This window comes from Rhinolophus ferrumequinum, chromosome 5 (genome assembly GCF_004115265.2).
Source record: "Rhinolophus ferrumequinum isolate MPI-CBG mRhiFer1 chromosome 5, mRhiFer1_v1.p, whole genome shotgun sequence".
NCBI classification, from domain to species: Eukaryota; Metazoa; Chordata; class Mammalia; order Chiroptera; family Rhinolophidae; genus Rhinolophus; species Rhinolophus ferrumequinum.
In genome coordinates this window covers 33,167,813-33,194,891 of record NC_046288.1, presented here as the reverse complement: position 1 = coordinate 33,194,891, position 27,079 = coordinate 33,167,813, and the positions used below count along the sequence as shown (strand labels likewise).

Here is a 27,079-nt window from a genome sequence, read left to right as displayed (position 1 = left end):
CGCACCTTGGCTTTTCTTAACCCACAGAAAATGTCTTCAGTTCTTCTACCCTAATGTCAAAGCCTTCTCCAGCCCGTCTCCCATAGCCCACCTTTTGGCCGGATTTCCCTGTACGTCCGTTGGCCGGGGAAGCCAGAGAGGAGGAAACAGGGTAGGGTGAGAGAGACCAACTCAGCGATGTTTACAAGGATAACTACTCTAGGAATCGGTCCGCGAGGGCGGAGCCGAAGAAGCCGGCACTTCTTCCTCCCCCCTCCTCCCTAGACTTCCCCGCGAGCGGACGCGGTAGCGCCTCTGTCTCGCTTTTTCTTATTTTCTCCCCTTTCCCCTTCCTTTTTTTTTTTTCTTTTTTCCTTTTTCCCCCTTCCTCCCTTTCACCATTTCCCCTCGGAGGTGCATCCCCCGGGCAGGGGCAGAGCCGGTCTCACCCCCCGCCTCTCCCCGGCCCCCGCCGCCCTATGGCGAAAGGGAGCCCCCTCCCCACCCGGGCACAAGTGGCGGTGGTTGGAGGAGCGGGACTGGCGGTGGCGGCCTCAGGTTCACAGTCGTCATGGAACTAATTCGCTGACCCCCCGGCTGCAGCCGTGCGTCCCGCTCCAGCGCCAGCGCCCGCGCCACCCGGCCCGGTTTCCCCTCTTCTCCCTCCTCAATCGGCCCGGTCCTCGTCCTGCGCGCCCCGCCGCCGCGCGCTGAGGAACATGAGGTGGTAACGGGCTCCCGGATGACCCCGCGTCACCACTGTGAGGCCTACAGCTCTGCCTGGGAGGAGGAGGAGGAGGAGGAGGAAGAGGAGGAGAAGGTGAGCGAGCGGGGGCGGGGGGCTCGACGCGTCCCCGCGACCCGCGCGCGCCGCCCAAAGGGAAGCGCCGGAGCCGCGCGCTCCAAGGCCCGCCCCCCGCACTGCCCCCCTGCGCATCCTCCCCTGCGGAGGACCTTCCTGCCGCCCGCGCGCTCCCTCCACACCAGTCCAGCAACGCACCTGCCCAGTTTGCAACGGCTCTGCTGAGTTCCCTTTCGGTCCAGTTTTTTTGTCTGCGACTAACTTTTTTGTGGGAACAGCAGATCGAGCCTGCATCCTACACAAAGAAGGGGGCACACTCCCACCCTTAGACTTCAGCGCGCCTGCGGGAGCGACAGGAAGATGATCTGCTTGGCCAAACGGAGGGAATGCCTAATGAATGGGGTGAACCGCCAGTGCTGCGGGCACTCGGTGACGGGGAACGTTATCCAGGGGTGGGGGAAATTGGAGGGGAGGGGAGATTTGAGTTGCAACCTGACAGGCAGATTTAAAAAGAGCGAAATTTTGTAAAGGGGGCAGAAGGGCCTCTGCTGAGCTCGAGGTTCCATGGCAGATCATTCTGGCAGGAGTTAGAATTGGGTAGCAGAATAGTGGAAGGTATCTCTTGGGAGGTAGGATGAAATCAGACTGAAGATTTCTGAATGCCAAGCTCAGCAGCCTTTCTTCTGTTAGGGGGAAGACACTCAACATGTGAGAAGCAGAGTGTGACCCTGTGATGTTAATAGTACCTGTTGAGCCTTAGCTGACAGGTATTGTTCTAAGTGGTCTGCAACTCACTGAATCCTCAAGGACTCATTGAAGCACGTAGTTTAGGAGTCTCATTGTACGGATGAGGAAAACAGGCTCCACAAAAGGAAGTAATTTCTTCCTTAGATAACACAGAATCCGCTGGCCAGAATTCAAACCCTAGCATTGTGGGACTGTGCTATATATATATAGTCTTTGTCCCAAAAATGTATTTGTTGAAAAGATTAACAGTAGTGTTATCTGCTTCCTAGCTTTTCCAGGTCATTTGGTGGCAGACGAAATAGAAGGGAATGGACAGGATTTAGATTCTCTAATCTGGGGCCACATGGGTTAGACATTCTGAGCTTCCAGACTAGGAAAACTTTCTTAAATACTGGTTAAGAGCAGACTAGTAGAATCAGCCAGTGTTGGGAAGGTGCAGTAGAGGTGATTTGTAGTTACAGTTAATTGACTTTATGTGGCAGTGTGACATTCCAGTAAGTTAGAATGGAACTCCAGAATGTTTCTTGGTCAAGATTGGAAGCTAAGAGTGTATGTACATGTTTTATTCTGATTTTATAATACTTTAAAAATGAAAAATAGTCACTTTTCTGTGCATGTTTCTTCATTTTTAAAACGGGCTTAATAATACCAACTTCATAAGGTTGTATGAGGAGTAAATGAGTTAATATGGCATAGTACTCTGAACAATACCTGGCCAAGTAGTAAACACTCATTGCTTTTATTTGTTAAGCACTTAACAAGTGTAAGCTATTATTATTATTTATTAGGCCTAGTGTTAACTCAGAGTATTTGCCATCTACAAATAATTATCACTGAGCAATTAAATGCAAAAGGAGAATTATGTCCAAGTACAGATATAGGAAGGCAGGTACCATTTTCAGATTGATGTAAATGACAACTGTCGGAAGGGAAGTGTGAGCTAGAGAAGACATTTCAAGTTGAAAGAACAGTGTATGGAAAGGCATAGAGATTGGAAAAAAGCAGCCTGTTTTGGAATTACAAATATCTGTAGTTCATTGTTAGCTTAAGGGTATAAATTTAGTCAAGGAGGTAATATTAGAACATGAGGTTCTTGTATAGTCACATTAATAAATCCATCTTATTTGGAAGAGGAACTTAAGATTCAGAAGTCAGCACCAGTACAGAATTATTAAAAGGGTTGGTGTTATGACGATAAATGTAATAATTTCATATTAATGAAGTTTTTTTCTGTTGTATACGTAGCACTTCAACACTTCCTCAGATGAGCAGAAATCTGTCTATGTAGATTTATAATATAGTTTATGCTGTACAATAAGGATTTTATAAGCTTCACTCAGACATTAAGCTATTTGATAAACAAGCAGAAGTAGCAATTGAAAGGATGAGAGGAGAAATGTGAAACTATCATAGTTAGAAGTGTGTGAAATATGCCAACCAAAATACAGTATTTTTGTTTTTCTGTCTGTGCATTCAAAATTCTGGCTGTAATCAACAATTGGCATAAAATAACAAGATACGACTATAACTTTCTATTTAAAACAGTAAAATTATATTGTGTTTGTATTTTATTCCTTAGCAGGATTCATTATTCATCTAACTTAAATATTCTGTTTTATACAATAGAAAATAGGCTTGTGTTCTGTCAATAAAAGAAGTAAAACTCAAGCCAGTGCTTTCTCCAGTGTGTCATATTATGTGTCTTATTAGGAACATAAAAAAGGAATGTAAAAAATACTCTGATAATATAATCATTTGTCATTCCTCCCCCCCATATATACATATATGTGTGTGTATAAGTTGCATACATTATGGCCCTTTACTTCTAAATTTCTTAGTGTGTATTTCCTAAGAATAGGGATATTCTCTTACAGAATCACAGTAAAGTTATCAACTTTAGTAAATTTAACATTGATGCATTTACTTTAACCTGTCCTTTGTCCATGTTCCCCTTATGTCAATCGACCCATTTAATGACCTTTCTAGCATTTATCTCCCTCCAGTACAGGATCCAGTCTAGGGTCAGATATTGCACTTTCATTTTTCTCTAGCCTCATTTAATCTGGAATATCCCCACAGGTGTCCTCTATCCTTTTTGTCTTTCACTTGCATTATTTATATCTCAAGTTTTAAAATTTAAGAGAATTTGAACTTTTTCCTATGCTACATTTCCCTAGTGTGAGCAAAGAATGATTCCTTTGTTTTCTTCTGTTGATATGGTACTGATTGATTTCTGAATGTTAAACCATCTTTACATTCCCCGGCTAAATCACATTTGGCTATGGTGTATAATTTTTTTTATGTTGCAGGATTCAATTTGCTAGTATTTTGTTGAGTTCTGTGTCTATATTTAGAAGAGATATTGAGCATAGTTTTCTAGTGCTGTTGCTTTGTTTGGTTTTGGTAGCAGGTTACTAACTGGCCACATAAAATGAGTTGAGACATGTTCCTCCTCTTTACTTTTTGGAAGAGTTTGGGAAGAATTTGTATTACTTTTTCTGTAAATTTAGCAGTGAAGCAAGCCATTGGTGCATAGGCTTTTCTTTGATAATAGTTTGTGTACTAATTCAAATTCAATCTTTTTAGTTATATGGGTTATTCAGCTTTTCTGTTTCTTAAGTCAGTTTTGGTAGTTTGTCGTTCTAGGTATTTGTCTATTTCATCTCTGTTGTCCAATTTATTTGTATACAGTTCATAAAATTCCTTTATAATCCCTTTTGTTTCTGTAACGTAGGTAGTCATGTCCCCTCTTTATTCCTGATTTTAGTAGTTTAGCCTCTTGTTTTTTTCTTGGTCAGTGTAGCTAATGGTTTGATAATTTTGTTGATCTTTTCAAAGAACCAACTTTTGGTTTTATAGATTTTTCTATTCTCTGTTAATCTCCTCTCTAATATTTTTTTCTTCTGGCTTGCTTTGGGTAGAGTTTGCTCTACTTTTTCCAGTGTCTTCAGATAGAACACTGAGGCATTGATTTGAACTCTTTTTTTTAATATAAGCATTTACAGGTTTTAATTTCCCTCTAAACACCGCTTTTATTGCATCCAATACGTTTTGGTATGTTAGGTTGTATTTTTCATTCATCTCAAAGTATTTTCTCATTTCTCTTGTGATTTCTTCTTTGACCCAGATTTCTTTGTTTTAAAAAAGTTGATAAAGGATCTAAATATTTGAAAGTCTGCTAAGGACCTTAATTGTAGGAGATTGGAGAACAGGAATCCCTTCTGAGATAACTCTTCTTTACATGATTGTATCCTGTATGTCCTTCTCTGTTCCCCCTAAAAGTAATCTTCAAAGAAAGCCTTGCAGGGAAAGAGACATCACTTGGGGCAGCCAGACATTGGAGTGTATTGAGAAAGCTGAAATCCTGGTGAGCTACCTTGGGTGTAGCTAGCTAATGCAGTGAGATAGAGATAATTAGTGAAGTAAGGTTGAAGTTCTGACAAAAAAAGTTAATTACAGACTAAAGTTAGGTTTAGAAGAACTTAGAATATATGAAGTTCAGTCTCCATCCAAGATAGGTGTTTCTTCTAAATATCTCTTGACAGATGGTCATCTATTTTATACTTCATTTCTAAGGTTATTATTTATTTCTAAGGTTAATATTTATATCTGCTTTAGGTGAAATTATAGTGAGTCTGTTCATTTAATTGTGGAGAATCTGAGAAAAGTACCAAGGCAACAAAATTGGAATCTTAGAACATCTCAGCAGAATATAACAGTAGATGAAATCTAATAAGATAACTTTTTTCTTTTTTTTTAAGAAAGAATACATTTAAGGTCCTAAACAAGAATGTATGAAAAAGGCACCAAAACCCCACACACAGTTGGGTGGGACAGGTGGAGGGGGTGTTTGCCTAAGAGTGTAACTTAGAAAGTCTTAAGAGTTTTTTAGTTGACCATAAATTCTACCTGAATTGATAGTGTGGTGTGGTCTCCAAAAAATAGCTAATGATCTTAGACTCCATTAATAAACTGGTGCTTATTTAGAAGAACAAAAATTGTCATGTGAGGAACCTCGAACAGTTTTTCAGCTATAGAAAAAACGAACTGGTGTTATCATTAGCAGCCTTCAAACATTTGAAGGATTGGCTTGCTAAAGATAGATTAAATTTTGGTTTGTTTTGTTTTCTTCTGTTTTGGGTTGTTTTTGCTTTTGACCCCAAAGGTTGAAATGAACCTTTGGTTGAGTCCCTATTTCATCAGGATACTGTGCTGTGAGCACAGTGAGTGATAGATAAAAAGATGACATTGGTAGATGTGACCACAAAGGAATTTATAGGAGGGGAGATGGTGGGCAGCTGCTTTCAGGAGGGAGAGAAATCACACCAGATTAGAGAATCAAGAGTTGGAAGAAATTATTAATACCTGAAATGGGCCTATCAGGGTAGTTATTATTTTTTTCCCCTCTGTAAGTTATTTACCTTTTTTCTGCTTAGTATGCAAAGTACACTGTGCTTATAGAAAATTTGCAAAAACTCAGAAATTTAAAGAAGCAAAAAAAAAAAATCAATCATAATCCAGTTAACTAGAGGTAATCTGCAGTAGATCGAGTAGCAAGTAGGTGAAGTATGAAGTAATAGTACAGGAAAGAAGGTAAGTAGCTAGAGTTGGGGGATGTGGAAATTGAAGAAGAGGTTTGTTATTTTTTTACCAAATTTTACATTTTTATCAAAAATTTGGAACTTTCCACATGTTAATTCTAGACATTTAATTTTTTTTTTTAAGCCCATGAATCTGAAGCACATACACATGCAGGTACACAGTTGAGAAAGTGAAATAGTTATATGAGGTTTATAATGAAAAACAGTATTCCCCTGCTGCAGGGCTTCTTTACCCTTTTCTCACTCCCTAGAGGTTAACTACTTTCAGCTCTTACCTGTTTCTCTTGTTATTCAAGATCATATTTTCAAATAACTTGTTTTACTGCTTTTTTTTTTTGATGTTTTAGTTTTAGATACTAATTATGATTTTCCTACTATGAATGTAAAGGTGCTCTCATTCTATGGTTTCCCAATACCCTTCATGGTCCCAATATTTGTTGAAATCCCTATTTAGTATTTTCATTATTATTGCTATGTAAGTAAATACTGTGGTTTTTATATTTACCTTCTTGCATAATCTTTCTGAAGTTAATTACCTTTTCAGTTGCTTAGCTTTCATCAAATCTAGTTAAGTCTTTTCACATTCTACATAAGTTTGATCCAATTTTCTGCACATAGTTGTAACTCTCAAATCTGTAATTTCCTTTTTTTAAAACTCAGAGCTATCTCTCTTGGACTCGCAGTTGCCTTTCACAGATCTAGATTGTGGCTCTTTAGACCTGTGCTCCTTTTAGAGTGCTGGTCACCTTACTGTTGAGCTTTCTTATCACGCTGTTCAATAGAACTTCTGCATTGATACAAATGTTCCTTTACTGCACTGTCCAATGCAGTATCCACTAGCTACACGTAGCTGCTGAGCACTTGAAATGGAGTTGTTGTGACTGCGGAGTTATATTTTAACTTTATTCAATTCCCATATAAATGGCCACATGTGAGGTTAGTGGACAGACACTGTATTGGAAGCTCATTTCAGGATGCTTTCATACTGTTTTCCCTATGCTTTTTATGCATATTTTTGAACCATGAGAATGTATTAATGAAAAAACCAAATAAAACTTTTAAAATGGAAAAAAGATGATTTCATACTTAGGGGGATGGTTTCATACTGCTTAAGTGGGAATGGGTAGTATTTAATATAATTGATGTAACTTTTTAATAAAGAAAAAGGTTAACAGCCCATACTGATTAGATTTTAAGGGGAATATTTGGGACAACTACTTCTAAATTCCTAGTATAAAAAACTCATGACTTAAAAATTTTTTATATAATAATGTTTTGATCAGAGTCCAAATATTCTATCAGTTATGTGGCTGTGTTTTTATTTTCTTTATAACTGAGTTTCAAATTTAAAGTGAGAATGTTTTAGATAACTTATTATAACATTTTAATATGTATTTTAAAGAGCTATAAAATCCTACACTGCCTTGTAACATTCTTACTTTGTTTTATGAATTGCTTAATAAGAACCAACATATTTATGCAATGTGACACTTATTCTATAATTAAATAAAGAGCATTGTCTTATATTTGATTTTGTAGGTAGCTACATCAAGCTGGGAGGCAGGCAGATCCAAAGGATATCATGAAGTTTCTAGGGCCTTTGGAAAACCAGAGGTTGTATTTCCTGTTGGAAACGGCAATCTCTAGGGAAGCCCAGATGTGGAAGGTAAATGTGCCGAAAATGCCCACAAACCAGGTAATGATTTTTCTCTTCATTTAGATAGACGACTTTTATTAGAAATAAGTGTGTGCTACTGTAATATATAGTAGTACCTTGATAGGTACTGGAGAAACATACCATGGAAGGCATGCTGTATTATTTATTAGAGAAACATCTTGTTTTTATTAGAGAAACTAGGAATGAACTGTTATTGTTTGCTTGTTTTTTGTTTGTTTTCTAATTTACAGCTTTAGGAAAATAAATATCTTGTTTTCTTTCCTCATAATCCAGTACTAACAGTAGTTAAGTCACTTTTCTACATACATCATCGTCTTTAGGGAACAAAAATTGCTCTATCTTTCTTGAATATCTATAGGGAGTTTAAACTACTAAGGTAATGCCAATGTTGGAAGCTTCTAGGAAGATAGCCAACTGACCTCTCAATTACTGTTGGTCATATGCCTTTTGGGAATTTTTATACTTCTATTATTATATCAGTTATTTTTTTACAAACAACTATGAGGTTTATTCATTCCAAAAGCTTACTGTATAAGATGTTTTACACATATTTTTATCCCTATTACCTAGCACTGCTTGGGATAAAGAATGTGGCCAAGAAATTTTTGATATGTGTAGGTGAATGAATAGCAAATATCTAAGTTCCTCCTGTGCTGGTTTAGGTTAACCTTTGTTTATAGGTTATTGCTTTTTCTAACTCTAGCCTGCTTCTTTCATTCTTTCCCACAAGCTGAAGAAATGTTTTCCATTTACTGTTACTTATTTGTCATTTAGCACATTGAGGATTCGTTAATGTGCATGAATACCTTTTATGCCAGGAGCATTTATGTGTGCTGTCACACTTAATATCTCACTTTATCCTTAGAAATATGCAGTAGTCCCAGTTTGCTCAAGACTAGCTAATAAGTACCCAGTAGAGTTATACTTTGGGCTGAGGCAGTTTTCTTCCCATTATTCTTTGTTTTCCATTTTTTATTTTTATGTGCTTGTGTCATTTTTAATTTACTTAGGGATTCAGTTGTTCAGTCAGTACATATTTATTATGTATCTGCTACATTCCATACACTATTCCAGGCATTGGGGAAAACAGAAAAACAGAAATTCCTGCCCTTATGTTCCAACATTCTAGTAAGCCGCAAAGCTTTATTACAGCTGCCCTTAAGAACCATTCCTTTCCTCCTCCTCCTGAGTCGGTATGTAACCAACAATGACGTATTTTTACAGCATGGTCTTTGAAGGTGATAGTCTAAGAAGTTTGTAGTCTGTTATTGCTATATTGTCACTTAATCTGGCCTGTTTCTATAGGTGATTTAACAAATATTACTGAAGTAATACCAGAAAACAGAACAGTATCAACTTCTAAGAGGGATCTACTTAAGGATTTGCCTTTAGAAGCCATACTTAATTCTTACGAAATGTGGGTGGGCTTGGCCTGGTGGGGTGGGAGATAATAAGATAGGGATGGGACTAAAGAGCTGTAGGGGCTTGAGCTGTTTGCTAGAGTAACCCCCGCGGACACTTCTGTATTCTAGTTCTAATTCCTTTGTTTTCTTCTGCCATTCTCAGGGACTGCCTTCTCTACCTCTCTTTCCACTATTGCTTCTAACCATGATTTCCTGTCTTCTTGACTCCTTGCGGAAGAGAAACACAGTCTTGTCTCTAAACTATACATGTGTCTTTTCCAACTTTTCTAATTTTTTTTCCATTATTTGCTTCTGTTGTTTGTGTAATCTGCTGTTTTCAGTTCTAGAATTTCCCTTTGTATTTTTTTTATAGGTTTCATTACTCTAGTGAAGTTCTTCATGTTTTATTTTTCTTCTTTTCCTGTATTTTCTTGTATATTAAGTCTTTTTCTGATACCTCAAAAGATCTAGACCTTTTTGTCTCCCTCCATTTTTTCTCATGCCTGCTAATTATTGATTGGATGCTGGACATTATGGAAAATTGTAGAGGCTCTAGGGCAGGGGTGTCAAAACTGCGGCCCGAGGGCCAACTGTGACCCGCAGTCCATTGTTAATTGGCCCGCAGCAAATTCCAAAAATATTTAGTTTACTTAAATAAACCAGGGGAGGCAATACGTACTTTACCTCGAGTGAGTGGCCCTGCTGTGTGTGTATTTTACCGCATATGGCCCTTGGTAAAAAACGTTGAAAAAAGTTTGGACACCCCTGCTCTAGAGTTACCTTTCTGCAGGAAGGTTCAGTGTTCCCTCTAGTGGGCAAACTGAGTAGGATATTAATATCTCTAATCCAGTGAGGGATTGTGCTGATTGGAGGCTGGTGTGCAGTTGGGTATGACTTCATCTTCCTGTGACTTGCCTCAACTCCTCGAGTGTGGCCAAGGATTCCAGCTGAGAGCCTGGAGTCCTCACTAGGACCCCTTGTTCCTGAAAGGCGCTGAACTCATTCTTGCTTTTCAGAAGTTTTCTGCTTAGCTTCTTAGATCCGTATCCTTCCCAACCTTAAAATTTCACTCAGAAAATGTGGTAAGGGGAAAATCTCCTGAGTGTCACATTCATTCAAATCTCTGACCCTAATCTTCCCTACTAGGTTCTTGACTCCTCAAGTCTCCAAATTTTGTCTCTAGCCTTGTAAGACTCCCAAAAGCCCTATTAGTTTCTTTGCCCATACTCAGCCTCTTGCCATACTCACAGGATGGGCAAATGCCCTGAAGGAAAAGCTGCTGCAGAATGTGGACTCATCTATTCTTCTTACCTCCTCTCCAGAATCTTGGCTCCTTAAGACCTGGTTGTCCTAGCGGTTCTGGTGCCTTTAAAACAGGTTTTGATTTTTGTTGTTGTTAATTGTTATTCTAGTTGTTTTCAGCTGGAGTGTAGGTTTGCTGCTACCTACTCCATCATAGCCAAAAGCAGAAATGTAATTTAAGAAAAAAAATGTTGAACTTAATGGGTGTGACAAGAGATCTGTGGGGACACAGGAAGGTACTTAGCCTAACTTGAGTTATCAGGGAAAGTATCTGGTTGGGAGTGACCATTGAAATACTGAAGGATACATAATAAGGCAGGTAAAAGAGAGGGAAGTGTATTCCAGTCAGAGGGAACAGTATGAGCAAAGGAACAGTGACGTAAAATAGCATGGTAGGAGCAAGGAAGAACCATAAATACAAGTACTACTCTTCCAGTATGAATTTCAGGGCCAAAAGTGCTGGAAGGTGAGTGATGCTGGGTTAGGTCATGGAGGGACTTATATGCCACGTCTGGGGGATTTCCTCTTTCAGGTGATGGTGAACATTGTAGTGTTTAAAGTTGGAGACTTGTCTTTTAATGATCAGAATAATAGCATTTAGAATGTAAAACCCGGGGTTTCCTATGTTGAATCAATTCTGTTTGGGAATAGTTGTTAATGAACTTAATGAACCATCCTAACCCTATTTGAGCAATCCATTGTAAGAGAAAACAGATCCCCTGACCAGGACATATAATACTATCGGCGTTAGCAGCTGGGTAGACAGGTAGGCCACCTGGCCTCCCTCCCTGCCTTCCTCCTGAAGGGCATTACTTAGGCACAGAATTCAACTTTCATAAATCCATTCTGAAAATATTACTGCTTTTTTAGTACATGTTTGAATTGATTTGAGAAAGTGATCTTAGAATCATTATCACTTTACTAAGAGTGAGTCTTCTCAAACTATTAGCTTTTGCATGTTTTTTTGTTGTTGTTGTTATTGTTAGTTTGGGCTACTGATGATGATACTGGCCATGCAGGAATGCTTTCTTGTCCCTATTCTCAAATTTTAACATCAGGCATTATTAAAGTTCAAAGATACTGTCATGATCTCTTTCGTAACTAATTGAATTGGTTTAAAAGAATTATTTACATGTAATATTTCATAAATTTGTTTTTTCTGGCATTATTAGAGCATCACGTAGTTTTAGAGGTGGAAAAAGACAATACTAACATTTGAGTACCTTTTGTATTCTGTTTGCGATTTACGTAACTTATACCATTTAGTTATAACTATGATATGGAAATCTCTATATAACTCTGTTCCCTTGTGTTATATACACTTATAGCACATTACGCCCATCTTTTGTGACACTTCTTACAATTCTGTGTTTCTGTTTTTGTTTAATGTGAGACACCAAATAGTCACATTATGTAATACAATCTGTCATTTAGGGGTGTTTGTGTTCCTATACCCATCTGACTTAAAGGTGGACTTCATGGTGTTCTTGTCCCTCATTGCTGCTCTAGATCATTGTTCTTTCGCCTCCCTAAAAGCCTCTCTAGTTTCATTGGATTATATCACCATCTACCTCTCCTTTTGTGAATTTATTTTTTGTCATTGATTTGTTTGGATGGCTTAGTTAACATTATTTTTCTTGTTTTGGCATTTTAGATATAAACTCATCTTGGTAGGAATTTTATTTCTCTTGAATGCTTAACTTTCTTCATCTAGAAGTTTTGGGACTGCCTTCACCTGGGGCCTTTAGAGAACTAGATCTTAAAGTAGCAGCACAGGGCTGTATGGAAAATGGGATATTGTAGAACCAATGACCATGCTAACTAACAGCTGCTTTACCCAGGGCCTACCTGTAGGGCGGTGTCGGCTTCCTCTCGCCTTCCTGGAGAGGCCATAGCTTCAAGTAGCAGTGTTTTACTGCCTTTTTCAGACTCTTTGCAGAGGGAGAATCCAACTCCTGGCTGTAGTAGCCTAACTCCAGTTTCCTCTGTCATGCTGAACAATGGTCTCTGCAGGACAGAAATTTCCCTGCTACCCTCTGCACCCAGGACCTGTTAGGCTCACAACTTCAGTCCCATGAACCTCTCTCTGTTTCTTTTTGATTTGTGGAATTGTATCACTGGGTTTCAGAGTATGGTTTCTAGCATCTTTTCCACCCACCTTAGTTTTAGTTGGAAGTTGGAGGAGTTTAACAATAGGTTATTTATTGCCTCCAGGTTGATACCATTCCTATCCTTCAGAGTAAAGTTCAGACTCAAAAATGTGGTTCTTTCCTTGCTGTACAAATTATTATTCCCTCCCCTTTTTCACTTTAAGATTCAAGTTAGTTGCTGTCTCCCCTAATCTTTCACTCTACTCCCAACACTGGGCCAAGGTGCTCTTCCAGGGTATATCCCGAGTGCCCAGTCCATACCTCTGTTTTAACATTTCCCGTAGTGCTTTTCACATTTTCTGATTGTTTGCCTCACCGTGAGACTTTAAGTTTTGAAGTTTAAATGGGGAGTTTTCATTCATCATTGTATTCCCAGTACCTGTCATATGATAGACACTTAATGTTTATTAATGTGAACTGAATTAAATGTTGATTGCCAGATGTTTTCAGATTATTGTTCATAGTCTTAACACTAGCTTAATGGTGAGATGTTAATATACGAGGTTGTAAACCATCTTTATCTCATTTTCTTGTCAGTGTTTCTTGTGCAGTATTCTAGGGTCAGTCTTTATTTGACAAAAGGAACTGACCAGAAGGTGAATGTGTGGCAGTTAATCTATAAAATACCAGTTATAACTGAGTTTAGGGTTAGATGTAAAAATTATATGTGTGATTAGTTAGTTTGGCTAATATAAAGAAACACTTTGTTGTGCCAAAGCTAAAAAGTGACGGAAGACTTGGAATAAAATGAGAAGACAAATTAGCCCATGGAATGGCAGAGATTATAATGAGCAAGTCACGTATTCCTCACAACACAAAAGAAATCCAAAAGGAAGGAGAGAAGAAATTCCAACTGAAATACCTGTTTGAGGAGATAATATTGTCAAGATATATAGCCCTTCATGCTTTAATATCTCTTAATGCCCCCCTCTGTGATAGGAACTATTAATAATTTCATAAAGTTGATCCTGACTGATCAGGAAAAAGGTTTAAGCTATGGTCTCTATTTTCTAAAGAATGGTGTAAGTCATATATTTTTTAAGTTTTCCCTAAATGGTTCTGAGTGCACACCTTGGATTAAACCGTTACTTGTTTAGAGCCTTCACTGAAAATATTCTTCCACTGCTCAGAGTAATTTCTGTACTTTGTTGTGTTTACCTGGCAGAAGGACGGGTAGTACTCATACGGCTCTGTTTCATTTACTATTAGTAGATTGAATATTATTAGGTTTGTTTTGTTTTATTTTTATGGTGCCTGCAAAACTCAAGAGTAAAGGTATCTGAATCATCATTGCTTTAAAGTGTGTACCTTCTGAAAATTAAGCCTCCACTCAGCAGTTAAAAATAATATGTCGGAAGATTAAAACAACAATAACGTTTTATGTTTGTGTAATAATCTCTCCAGTGGTTAAGTTAGTTCAAATGAATTTTCCCTTTCAGTATTCTTTAAATGTGTAATTTGTCTTTTGTTTATTCCTGTTGACTTTAGTTTTGTTTTTAATGGGCTTTCATTTTGTTATCATAGTCTATTTATATTTCCTAAGATTGTTTAATGGCTATTTGCTGCCTTAGAAAGTCACAATATTTTCTTATTCTCAAGAATTAGGAAAACTTAATTCCAAAATTACTATCAGTTGGTAACAGTGTAACGTAAACTTTAAGATGTTATATTCCCTGAATACCTCAATTTAATTAAAGTATAAGTAAATGGTGAGATGACATAGTGAAGGTTTTATTTGATAAAGAATGAGAATATTGGATATTGATATTAAATGCTACAACCAATACATAAAGTTTTATCTTCATATATCTCATTTGATATATTTTGAATAAACATTAAAACATTTTTTTAACATATGAACATGTATTCCATAGCATTTACTAACCTTTTATAAGAGAGCGTTCTTGATGATAACTTGAAACTTTACTTGTTCTCTTTTAATTTTATCTTTCAATTGTTCCCTTATAGAATGTTTCTCCGTTCCAAAGAGATGAAGTAATTCAGTGGCTGGCCAAACTCAAGTATCAGTTCAACCTTTACCCAGAAACATTTGCTCTGGCTAGCAGTCTTTTGGACAGGTTTTTAGCTACTGTAAAGGTAAATATTTCAGGATACACTTAAACATAACCTCTTGTGTGAGGGTTTATGTGCTAAACCAGGCGCCCTTAGTAAACATTCTATAAGATGGAAAGAAGTGGAAAATCGTTGTGGACATGATATATGTACCTACAATAAGACATGATGTCTTCAACTGCTTCAAATTTTCAGAAATGTTTCTAATTGTAGTCTGTTAGTTTTTATTTATTTATTTTTTTTTGCTACAGGTATTCATAACTTTATACTTAACCTGTGAAGTTTTTTATCTGATTTTAGTACAAGCCATATAGCATTGTTTAGTCATCTTCTAGATGTGGACAGTCAATCAGGCTAGAGAAGTATAGGCTATTGCACATTTTTCTCTGTCACTTCCTATTTATTGAATATTGTGTGGTTTTCTGGACAATGTATAAATACTTTCTAGAGATACACATTTGGAGCATAACAAGATGAACTGAACTGTCATAAACTAACTGGTATATTTTTGTTGAATGGTAGCGTACAAATATATGAATAAGTTTTATATTATTCCTGTTGGTATATCGTTGGTTATGTTATGCAAAATGAGTCACAGTAGGCCCTCAACAGATTTCAAATAGAAAGTCAGCATTTATTTAATGGCAAGGTATGAAAAAGTAGAAAAGCAATTCTATTTGTCATTTTGTACACCTAGGAATATGGAAACTGGGAGAACTATGGATTCAGTGCTGAGGGTGCTCTGCTCTTCGTTATTCAGTATAAAAAATAGAAGCCATAGAATTTGGATGGCTGTTCAGTTACCTTTTTATGTTTCAAACTTCTACTTTTAAGAGACCTAAAGAACCCTTCATTATAATGATACTGATGGCCTGAAATCTGGGTGATTTGAGATGCCCACTTTTATCTCAGTGTCAAGTCCCCCCCACACACTCCCCCAGCCCCCTACAACAGCTAGCCTTCCTTTCACAGAGAAAGATGAAGATGCGTTTAAGGTTTAAGGTCAGTCCTTCTCTTGGGTTATATATTGTTCAAAAATTATTAATGAACTTATTATAGCTTCTATCAAAGAAGATTGTTACTTACCTTAATATTAAACATTTTAAACAGATTTGGGCAAGTTTCTAAAACAATTAGAGAATTTCGCCAAGTATAATCTCATTTTTTCATAGTTCTTACTTAATGGGTCCTGTCATGTTATTAGCATCAGATACTCTTACTTAGGCATACTCTATATTGAAACACAGAATGTAGTCATAGTTTAAATAAAAACACTTCAAGAGGACCATGAAAGAGCTCCAACAGTGAATGGAGCCTCACTCCTAACTGCACAATAAAGTGCTATGAAGCTCTTTCAAAGTGTTGACTCTGAGCCCTGTCCCAGACCTAATGAATCTGAATCTCTAGGAGGTGAAATCTGGGTGTCTGTATTTAAAGAATACATCCTGATGTATATTCAGGACTTAGAACTACTGTTTGTTTTTTTTAAAAACATCGCACACTTGCTTTGGGATTTGTTCTACTAAATTTATTATTGGTGCCCCTGATTTAGGGGTTGCATTGCCTACCCAAAGTTGTTAACTCTTGGCCTCTGTTCCTTGTAATGAAATCTGATTACCTTTGGATTTTGGGTTTGATGCGTTGTATTCCTAGGGAAATAAGGGAGCCTAGAAAACTAGCTTAGCAACAAGTCTGACTCACTTCCTAGATTACTTGTGTGGTGTCCCTTAACTTCTGAGACTTTTCTCAGCTGTTAAAGGAAGACATAATAGACATGACAGTATTTATGGAAGTACTTTCTAAACTGTAATGTTTTTATTAGCATTAATGGTTATTTTAAAATTAATAGTCTTGAGCCAGCTTTTATTATCTCATACAAATAGAGGATTGTAAGATTCCTAGACAGTGTGCCACTTATACTGTGGCAGTGGTCCTTGGCATGTTTACTAAATAAGTTAATTAATCAAGGCTGTACTGTAGTTATCAGAAGGCATCTCCGGTTTCACAGGAATGAATGTAATATTTAAATAAAAAATAAATGTTGAAACAGGTTTTCTTTGTGTTATATAACTTAACCTCTGTGTCACTCACTATAACTGGACTAAATTGTTCTGATTATTTAAAACTGGATGCTGATGCTGGATTGGCACCTTATTTTATCAGTAAGGTAGAAAGTGGGCCAGTCTTATTGTAGATAAAGAAAACAGGTAAATAAATTCAAACCTTCCTGCGGGTGTCAAACTCAAGAACTGTTTTCTCCATTAACTGATTCTGTATATATTTAGGAGCATTTTGTTTTTACCATGGAACTTTAATAATTTTTTAATTAAGTGTGTGGGACACTTAATTAGAAAATTTCTACTCATCTGCTTTCATCCTATAATTTTTAAAGCATTTTAGATATATTAATAACCTTTTTATAGCTCTTCTTTCTGTTTAATTCTCCTAATACCGAGTATGTTAATCTTACTGATATGATACGTAAAGGGGATAAAACTAGCCTAAAAATAAAAAATACACATACATATATTTTTTATTTGGGGTATTTTATTTATTAAATTAAAAATTGTTTTCTAGAATCAGGCTCTTCTCTGCTAGATAGAAATGATCTTTGGCTACTTAGCATTGGTTGAACTTCCAGTAATGGAATGATCCTAGTATTTCCATAGAATATGGTTAGGGTTGTAAAGTTAAAAGTTAGCTCTGATCTTAGAAAGCAATGGGTGGGAATCTCTGATTAATTGAATTCTGTTGAATGTATGCATACTTGTGTCATCTGCATATCTGGTTTTTTAAAATAAACTTTTAACTTTTTGAAGAATCACTGAAGTTGCTTTTTCCCCCTCTTCAAAATTTTAGGCCCACCCAAAATACTTGAGTTGTATTGCAATCAGCTGTTTTTTCCTAGCCGCCAAGACTGTGGAGGAGGATGAGGTAAATATTTTCCTTTAAAGATTAGTTATGTCTCTTTTTTGAGAATTTCTCTCCATTTATTAATTTGCTTTCTGTTTACCAAAACAAAAATTAAAAATGAGTTTATTTTTTTCTGTGCTTCCATCCCTGCCCCATTATCCTTTGCTTTGGATAGAGAATTCCAGTACTGAAGGTGTTGGCAAGAGACAGTTTCTGTGGATGTTCTTCATCTGAAATTCTGAGGATGGAGAGAATTATTCTGGATAAGTTGAATTGGGATCTTCACACAGCCACACCATTGGATTTTCTTCACATTGTAAATATACCTGAAGTCTTATTTGAAAAGTAGTCCTTTTCACCAAATACACCAAATTTATTCCTTATTTCCTAACTTGGAAAGTAGATTGCTTGCTCATTTGTTTTGTTCTGATTTTTAGGAAATGGGAAATTACTGCAATTAGCCAAGGAAAAATTAGAAATTAGGATATATGTCAAATCACTGAAGCTAAAATTGCAAACTTAAAAATTGAATAATACCTGAGGTTACGTCAATTTCTATACATACTTTACGTAAACATATAAGTAAAACCAGAATGATCTTGTGATTTTTTTTTTCCCTCCCCCCAGTTCCATGCCATTGCAGTGTCAACGAGGCCCCAGTTACTGTTTAGTCTGCACAAAGCGAGCCCATCTCAACATTTGGCAGTCCTCACCAAGCAGCTACTTCACTGTATGGCCTGCAACCAACTTCTGCAATTCAAAGGATCCATGCTGGCTCTGGCCATGGTTAGTTTGGAAATGGAGAAACTCATTCCTGATTGGCTTCCTTTTACAATTGAACTGCTTCAGAAAGCACAGGTAGGTGTCAGTTTAATTAGTGTTCATTTTAAGTGTATCTCTTATTAGATACATAGGATTCACCAGATAGTTATAAAATTAAGACACATTTCTAATCTTGTAATGGCAAACTGTTTTTAAGAGTAAAGAGTAAAATAAATGTACACTTTAAATTTACGGACTAGTCATCCTTTCTCTTGTAAAGCTTAGATATTTTCTTGATTCTTTCCAACCCTTCTATATTACTTAAAACCTTTAAGAATCTTGAAAAATTAGTATGATTCTCAATAATATATTCTTTAGTTTTGTATGAACAACCTTCCTAGCTACATTTGTAGGTTTCATTATAGTACTTCTATACTTCACTCATTTTGTGGAAGATAAGTCAAAAACAAATTGCAAGAAGTTGCTTTTCAGATAAGCAATCATTTAGTGTTGACTAGAAAGTGAAGTATTTGTATCAGAATTTGGCAAGTAGAAGCTATCTTTCTGAAAGAGGTTTTGTCCTGGTAGTTCCTATAGTTACCTGAGATTAGTCCATAACTTGTATTTGCAAATTGATGTAAAATGTTATGGGTCAGTTGAATTTTTATCAATTATCTATATAAAATGTAAGGGTTTAGAGGAGAAAATTCTCATTCAAATGGAAAGTTAGTAATGGTATTAAATGTTAGCAACTACTTTGAGAGAATTCTTGTTGGTTATATTCTTGTCACCAAACAGAACTTAAAAGTTTAAATCTGCAAACTGTACTCTGCCAGCTGAATCCATAGAAGATTTATGGATTTACTTTCCCTTTATCTGTCTCTGTTTATTCTCATTTGTCAGTAGTTCAGTAGTGATTCTGATTTGTTTCATTGGATTTTAGAGAAAAGGCTTAAATTCTGAGCTTAAAAACTTTTTGTAACATAAAAAGAACTAATTTTAGCAAAGAGCTGCAGTTTAAATTAATAAAACTTATAAAAGAATACTATGAAAGAAAAATGAGAATAATACTTGAAATTGGTGTTTTGTAAGATAGTTATAATTGATGATCTTATAGATGTGACCTATAATAGTTAGCAGGCATATAAGAAGTACCTTAGTGCTATACCTCTCAGCTCTGAGAATTTCAGACCCTAGTTTGTGAGCAGAAAAGGGCTGAGAGACTTTTTATAAAAAGGATAATTATCAGGGCGATATATTATTGTTTCCCCAAAAATAAGACCTCGCCGGACCATCAGCTCTAATGTCTTTTGGGGCAAAAATTAATATAAGACTGGGCCTTATATTAATTTTTGCCCCAAAAGACGCATTAGAGCTGATGGTCCGGCGAAGTCTTTTTTTTCCCCACCTTTCTTCCACTCCTCCCCCACTCCGGTTCAAGTCATTGTTTCTCTGTCTAGTTGTGTAGGACACAGCTCCCTGGCCCATGCTGGTATTATGAGCCTTGCGCTACCCCCTGCTGAGGCAGTCGGTCACCAGTCGTTGGTTGGCCGCTCACAGCAGCTCATGGCAGCTCTCACCAGTTGCCGGCCACTCATGGTAGCCCATGGCAGCACACAGCAGCTCACGCCAGCCTCCAGCTGCTCACAGCAGCTCAGTCAGCTCCAGAGAGAACCGTTGTTCATGATCTTAGCTGTAGAAGGCGCAGCTCACTGGCCCATGTGGGAATCAAACCGGTGACCTTGGCGTTAGGAATACAGCACTCGAACCACCTGAGCCACCAGGCCAGCCCTTGCTAGGTCTTATTTTCAGGGAAACACGGTAGATGGAGCCCCATCCCTCTTCTCTATGCTTTATTCCACTGTTTTTAGCATGGTTCAGTTTCTTCTGGGACATATGACGTTAATGTAACAGTCATTTCTCCTTTGTAAGGGATATATGTTCTTTTAATAGCATATCTTAGATTGAAATAATTGAGAGGTGCTTCTTTCCATTGAAATAAGTGCTGTAATGGAAATAAATCCTAGGAGATAGTTGCTAGTATTGTTTTGCCTACCTAGAGTCTTGGAAAATGAAGTTGAGTATTAATCGTTACATTACATTAGACCGGAAGTGGGGGAAGGGACATTAATAGAAAACTTCCTACATTATATTTTTCATTTTCTTATTGGTACAAATGACATATCTAAATGCCTCCTGACTTGGTCTCTGTGCCTATTCCCAAGCTAGAACACAAAAAACTTGCTATATAAAGTATCACTGTTACAGAGAATGGACAGACTGAAGCATCAGTAATAAGAACGTTGTAAATAGCGTGTGTATTCTGTAGCTTTGAGGGCTTGTTCTCTATAGAAGAACGCTGGAGAACCTGCTGATCGCTCATAAGTCTTCTGGTGCTAGAAGAAGAAAGTGTTCATTCACTAAGAAGAAAATGTTCACTGAAACGTTTCTCCCGTTACTGAAGGAGTATCACAAACTTGGAATTTGAAGGAATCTTAGAAATCATTTCATTCAACTCCTTTATTTTATACCTGCAGTCCAGGGAACTCGAGGCTTTCCCGGAGACACACAGGACTACTTAGTAGTAAAGAAAATAAAAGAGAACCAGTGCTTTTTCCATACTAACTTTAAAGCTTCTAGTCAGTGTTTTTCGGAGTTTCTTTTAAAACTAGAACCCTGCCCCACCCCCGACAAAACCTTGTACACACACAATCCCAGAATACAAAGTAGAAAAACATTAGTGAAATATTTGGGGCAGAGACCTGTTGGGTACAGAGTCCTGCTCAGCATGGCCTTTTTCCTTCCGTAAGCTGTTTGGACATAATTTGAAAACCACTGTTCCATTCTCTTAAATAATATATAAATAGTTATATTCAGAAACATTTATTGAGAAATCTATGATCTAGGCACCAGGATACAGTAATTCTAAAAAAAAAAAAAAAAAAGTCTCTGCCCCATGTAGTATTCCAGTTATAATGGGGAAGATAGTTAAAAACGAGGAAGTTTACAAAACTGAGATTTTTGGTCTTAGCAGTTCTCTAAACCTCCTGGGTTTCTGATTCTGTGAGGGGGCCACTGTCACTAGCTCTGCCTCTGTGCCCTCTGGACTTCAAAGTACAGGACAGTGAGTGTCCCCTGGTTTGAAAGGTAACTTCCTCTTGTCCTTCCTTGTTCCCCCCACCACCACCCCCCAACCCTACTTGTTCTTGTGCTGCCTGTTGGCCACGATTCTGGGACAGCTAAACCTTTTTCTCTTCTTACTCCTTTTCTCATTGCTCTACTTCTGTGGCTATACTCATGGCCTCCTCTTTGACTGCTGTGGCGCACCTTGATAATCTCAGGGTGCTGACCTGCCCAAGTGAGTGCGGTGGCCTCGCTAGTCACTAGCCGGGCAGTGGTCGCATTTGATGATACCTGCTGTGGTGTAGCTTAAAATTAGAGTAGGGAGTTAGAAAAGCAGCCCCTGCTCACCAGAGTCTTCCAGTTCTTCTTGAAGGTGCCTAAGGTCAGACTACTGAGGTAGGTTTTCTCAGTGCTTCATGCTGTCCAGTGAACCTGGGTCCATCTGAACCTACCACTTATATCATGTTATTCTGTTCCCCCTTCGCCTCAGTAACCTATTTGAATGTCTTCCTTTCAAACTTTCAGTGTTTAATCTCCAGTGTGTCTCTAGCTCTGTCATTTTTCACTAGTCCTCACCTCTAAAATACTAACTCCCTATTTACTTACTTTTTTCACAGAGAAAGATTATAGTGACATAAATAGTCTTTTACTAGAAATACATGCCTTTTTTCCCCCAGGATTCTGCTGTGGTATTATGCCTAATGACCAAGGCTTTAGAATATTTGTGGTGATACTTTTGTTTTTCTAGGTCACTAAGTATCATTCATTTGCTAAAGAACAGTTTATTAAATTAGGTACTTTTTAGAAATAATTTTAATAGCCTTCTGTAGTTGCCTAAAATAATAGCCTTCTTTTCACTTCCCAATTTCTGTCTTTCATTTCTGTTACCTCTTTTGTACGCTTTTTGAAGTGTACTGGCTAGGGTATCAATCATCTTAACTGTGAAGCCCTGTCCCTCTTCTGTGTGCTTTGTTTCACTGATTTCTTGAGTTACAAGAATGAATACATTTAGAGATAAAAATAATTTTGTGACCAAATGTGTTTTTGCAGAGCATGTTGTTTTCCTTTATTTTCTCTGTGGCATTGCAAATAGTCATGCTATGTGCTGCAGGTTATATACGTGTGAATAAGACTTGGTTAAGAAATGTTAAAAAATGCTTATGAAATACACAAGACTATAAAGTGATCCCTGTACAGTTAAACAGTCAAGATAGGCTTCCTGGAGGGTGGTGGCAGTTAGCCCAAACGGGAAGGAATAGTTAATACAACTTCAATAAGTAGAAAAAAGGTGAGCGAGGATAAAGTAGAAAGGGCACGGATTGTACAGAATAGAGAGCAGCAGGCCCATTTGGCAGGAATGTGGAGCACAAATTGAGATATGCTAGAGATAAGGCTGGAAATGATGGTTGGGGTCAGATTGTGGAGAGCCTTATTTACAAGGTTAGCTAGCTTATTGCTGGTAGGCATTGGGGTGCCACTAAGAAATTTGAGTAAGGGAGAAATCTTATGTCGCTAGAGTAAGAGTATTTTGACTGCAGATATAATTACAGGGAGAGAACAGAGAGACTGGAATAATTAGACTCTTTACCAGACGTAAGATTTTAAAGGCCTTCCATGTACAGTCATTATGCTAGAAACCTAAGGAATAAAAATGAATGTGAAGTAATCCTACCTCTTCGGATCTTGTAGTCTATAATGGAAAAGCTAAATGTTTAAATAGATTGTTCTAATATAACATGGTAAGTTTGATGACCAGTTCACATAGAAACAGATGAGCTTGGACTTTGGGTGTGTAGGAGTGAAGGGTGTAGGAGACAGATTGGATACCTGAACTAGTCTAAAGGATAACATGGAATTAGTGTAACCCCCAAATTAAGCAAAAACATTTCTTCCTAGTATTGTCAAGCCTGCTGTCTTCTACAAAAACAGGATTTATCAAAAGTTCGCATTTTCCGTTTTATTCTAAAGGCCAGACAGCCTTCCCCATCCCTTATTTAAATTTTTTCTTGCCTCTGGCTTCTTCCTTACATTCTTAGTGAAGTTTGTGTTTATCTGTACTTTGGTCTTCACTGAAGAGACTAGAAGAGGCAAAATACGTGGGGTGAAGGTCCTCCTACACAGGGGGACTAGACTGAAGAAAAGCAAACGTTGGACATATACGTAGCAGTGAACAAGAGTTTCTGCCTGCATGAAGGTGTTCGGCATACAAATGCAAATACAGAATTCAAGTTCCAAAGAGATTTATATTAGAAATACAGATTTGGACATAACTCCTAAGGCTGGAGGAATAGATGAGTTTGAGGTAGAAGATAGGGGGTGGATAAAAAGAAACGGGGGGCACAGGGAGGGAAAGTGGCCAGCAGATGACAGAGCAGCCCACATTAATCATCCCCTTTTTCCCCGGCCCAGATGGATAGCTCCCAGTTGATCCACTGTCGGGAGCTTGTGGCACATCACCTTTCTACTCTGCAGTCTTCCCTGCCTCTAAATTCCGTTTATGTCTACCGTCCCCTCAAGCACACCCTGGTGACCTGTGACAAAGGAGTGTTCAGATTACATCCCTCCTCTGTCCCAGGCCCAGATTTCTCCAAGGACAACAGCAAACCAGAAGTGCCAGTCAGAAGTACAGCAGCCTTCTGTCATCATCTCCCAGCTGCCAGTGGGTGCAAACACACCTCTGCTAAACGCAAAGTAGAGGAAATGGAAGTGGATGACTTCTATGACGGAATCAAACGGCTCTATAACGAAGATAATGCTTCAGAAAATGTGGGTTCTGTTTGTGGCACTGATTTATCCAGGCAGGAGGGGCATGCTTCCCCGTGTCCACCTTTGCAGCCTGTGTCTGTCATGTAGCTTCAGGTGTTACTACTCTGCGATGGGAACGTGGAAAACCAGGGAAGGCTGTATAAAGGTATATACCTTATCAGGCTGATGTGAAGTGAGCCAGGAATAAAAAAACCATTTACTTGTGTGGCTAATTGTAATTCAACGTTATTTAAGCACTTAAAGACCAAAAGAGTGTAAAATTCAAAAGATCCAACAATTTTTTTAAAGTAAAAAATTTTTTGTATGTTTTTCAGTTCCACCCTTCTCTGCTAAAATGTAATGTAGATCGCTCCCAAGTCAAAAATTCATTCAGTGCTTTTTAAAAAAAAAAAACTCCCAAAATTCTTAGCTAGCAAACCCAATCCCCAGTGTCCTGACTTAATTTTCCTCTTGCTTTCACTCCTTCATTGAATACTTAAATGAATTTTATGCATGTCAATATGTAGCCTGACTTCCACTGATTAGGAAACGCTCGAAATTATTTTTTTAGCAATTTAGTGAACATATTATTTCAGTTTGATAGCCATGTTTTAATCCATGATTCAAATTCAAGTTAATCTGAAAGGGTACTTCAAACTTGCCCCATATGAATTAGAGGTGGTTAATATAAAAAGGACTCACATTACCATGTTGATTTTTGTGTTAGTCTTATTTCAATATCTAGAGTTTGGAAACAAAATTGTTTTTATCTTAAGCTGAAGCTTAAAAGTGGCATGTAATTAGGACCCTCAGATTTGTTGAAAGCATTTTTGACATTTATACTAAAATTTGTGATAAAGTTAATATATCCAGGTGCTCACCAAAGAAACACGTAACAAGTAAAATTTGATTTTTTTTATTTTTTGGGTAACTGCTCAGCTCCTTTTCACACTATAATCAGTAGGAGGGCCGGTCTAGATGTTAGGGCAGCTCTATGATCTGGGTCTCTAACATGTAATAACTGAATTCAGTGCCCTCGTTTTATGTTAAGCTATTCGGATTTTCTCGATAAAAGTCATTCTCTCTGTCTCCCGAACCTGTCTGTATTTCTCTTACTGACTTCTGGATTCTGAGCTTCCTGTGCAGTCTGAATAAGGTATTGCAATCAGAACCAACCATGTGCTAATGATAAAAGCCTCTGGTAGCAATAAACGTTGTCCTTAACCGTTGTGTGTCTCATTTTTTTCTGCTTGTGAAGAGGTGCAAGTTCCTGATTGCTTAGGCACTGCTGTTTAAACTATGGGAAATGATAAAAATCCTAAGAACATGCTTTACAGAAAATAAAACATGAAGACAAAGGAGTGGAATTAAATGTGAGGGATGCAGGTTTTGACATAAGGATTTTTCCTTTATTTTGTCACTGGTGGACTGTGGACCTTCCAAACAGTAAATTCTCATCTAAATGGAACTTTGTGTGAGCGCAGGCACAGACCCTCATCTAGGTAACGACATTTTTAACTTACTGATTTTGTTCCGCTGTAACAGGGAGTATTCTCAGGTCAGCTTTCGTGAAATTCTTAGTAGGGTTGGCTCCCTTTACCTGCTTCCAACCTTACAATCCAATCAAAAGGAAAACCTTTACTTACATATAAGTGAAGGGAAGATAAAAGAATGAACTGTTTTACAGTGAAGGTAGCAGGAGACTAGCTTTGTAGACACACATTTAAAAATCCCACTTATCCTAATCTTCCTCTGGTTCTGTTTCTTAATTCTCCGTTGTGGGAGCTTCAGGGAGTCCGTAAGTTCATTTCCATAAACTAAATGGCACTTGATTCCCACCCATTTAGCAGATGAGTAAGTTTTGTTATGTGAAAAGCTAGTGATAAAATTGAGTCTAGGGCCAGAATACTTCATTTGTAGTTCAGGAGCTACAGAGTGAACAGAAGTTAGGACAGGGATTTGAATTCCTTGATCTTGAGGTTTTTCTGAACTTACCAGTTGGGAACATAGTGTTCTCTTCGTGGGAAACTGAATTGAGGTGGTTGGGCTGCTAGCAGTCCTGCCTCAGTAAAGCTCATTTAACGCCTAGTTTGGTGATGTGATAGCACTTTGGGAGACCAGACCTGAGCGATGCCCCAGGGCCTGAGATACCTGGGGCTCCTGGAGAACTTTGGCTCTGAGCAGCCTGAACTCATGGGCTGAAACAGAGAAAGCACAGTAGTTCTTGAACAGTGCGCACATTTTCATGAAGGATGTGCCTGCTGTTCAGTTAGATCCTGCTTTGCCTGAAACTATTCTCAGTAGCCTGTCCCAAGTTACTTGACTTAAATCTTGGAATCACATCACAAACTATTCAAGGTTTGGAAACTTGACTTTTAAGGATCCCAATTGTCTGTTTCCTCCTGGTGGTTTAGAAAACCTGTCATTCCATGAAGCGCCCCACAAAGACAAGGGCATAAATTATCCTAATCCTGCATAAATTATCCTAATCCTTCAACAGAAAAGGTAACTGCGCACGCTAAATCTTGAAGATTAGACTAAAAGCTAAATACTACATTCTCTGCAAGATTGGTATGAAGTTGGTTATCTGGAGACTTGAATATTTTTCTACAGATGTCTTATAGTAAAGTGGGGGGGTCTAGAACAGGGAGTGCCCCCAAATGTCAGCTACAACACTTACCAGCAATGTTCCTGACACTATGCCTTTGGCTCTGAAGGAAGCTAGACTGTAGCTCTTCACTCAGCCAAGCTGATGAGAATCTGAACCTCCATCCCCCGCCATTGAGGGAATTAAGACACTG

At 37.9% G+C, this 27,079-nt stretch overlaps 2 protein-coding genes across 3 annotated transcripts in view; one reads left to right on the top strand and one right to left on the bottom strand.

Annotated features, from left to right (window-relative positions):
- The first annotated feature begins 376 nt into the window (after nt 1-376).
- Nucleotides 377-25,504, top strand: CCNI (cyclin I). Of its 2 annotated transcripts, XM_033105406.1 has the most exons (7): nt 383-799; nt 7,669-7,825; nt 14,631-14,759; nt 17,595-17,669; nt 17,824-17,964; nt 18,276-18,506; nt 23,943-24,549. In XM_033105406.1, the coding sequence occupies exons 2-7, from the start codon at nt 7,712-7,714 to the stop codon at nt 24,384-24,386; spliced, it is 1,134 nt and encodes a 377-aa protein (XP_032961297.1). In that variant the 5' UTR covers nt 383-799; nt 7,669-7,711; the 3' UTR covers nt 24,387-24,549. The 2 variants fall into 2 exon arrangements, with proteins under 2 accessions (XP_032961298.1, XP_032961297.1); XM_033105407.1 differs by lacking the exon at nt 7,669-7,825 and having other exon boundaries at nt 377-799; nt 23,943-25,504.
- The window catches only part of SEPTIN11 (septin 11), a 95,018-nt gene continuing 88,156 nt past the window's right edge, over nt 20,218-27,079 (bottom strand). Inside the window, exon 10 of the mRNA XM_033105395.1 lies at nt 20,218-20,806. Within this exon, the coding sequence (XP_032961286.1) occupies nt 20,596-20,806 (211 nt within the window). The 3' untranslated portion in view covers nt 20,218-20,595. The remainder of the gene's footprint in view (nt 20,807-27,079) is intronic.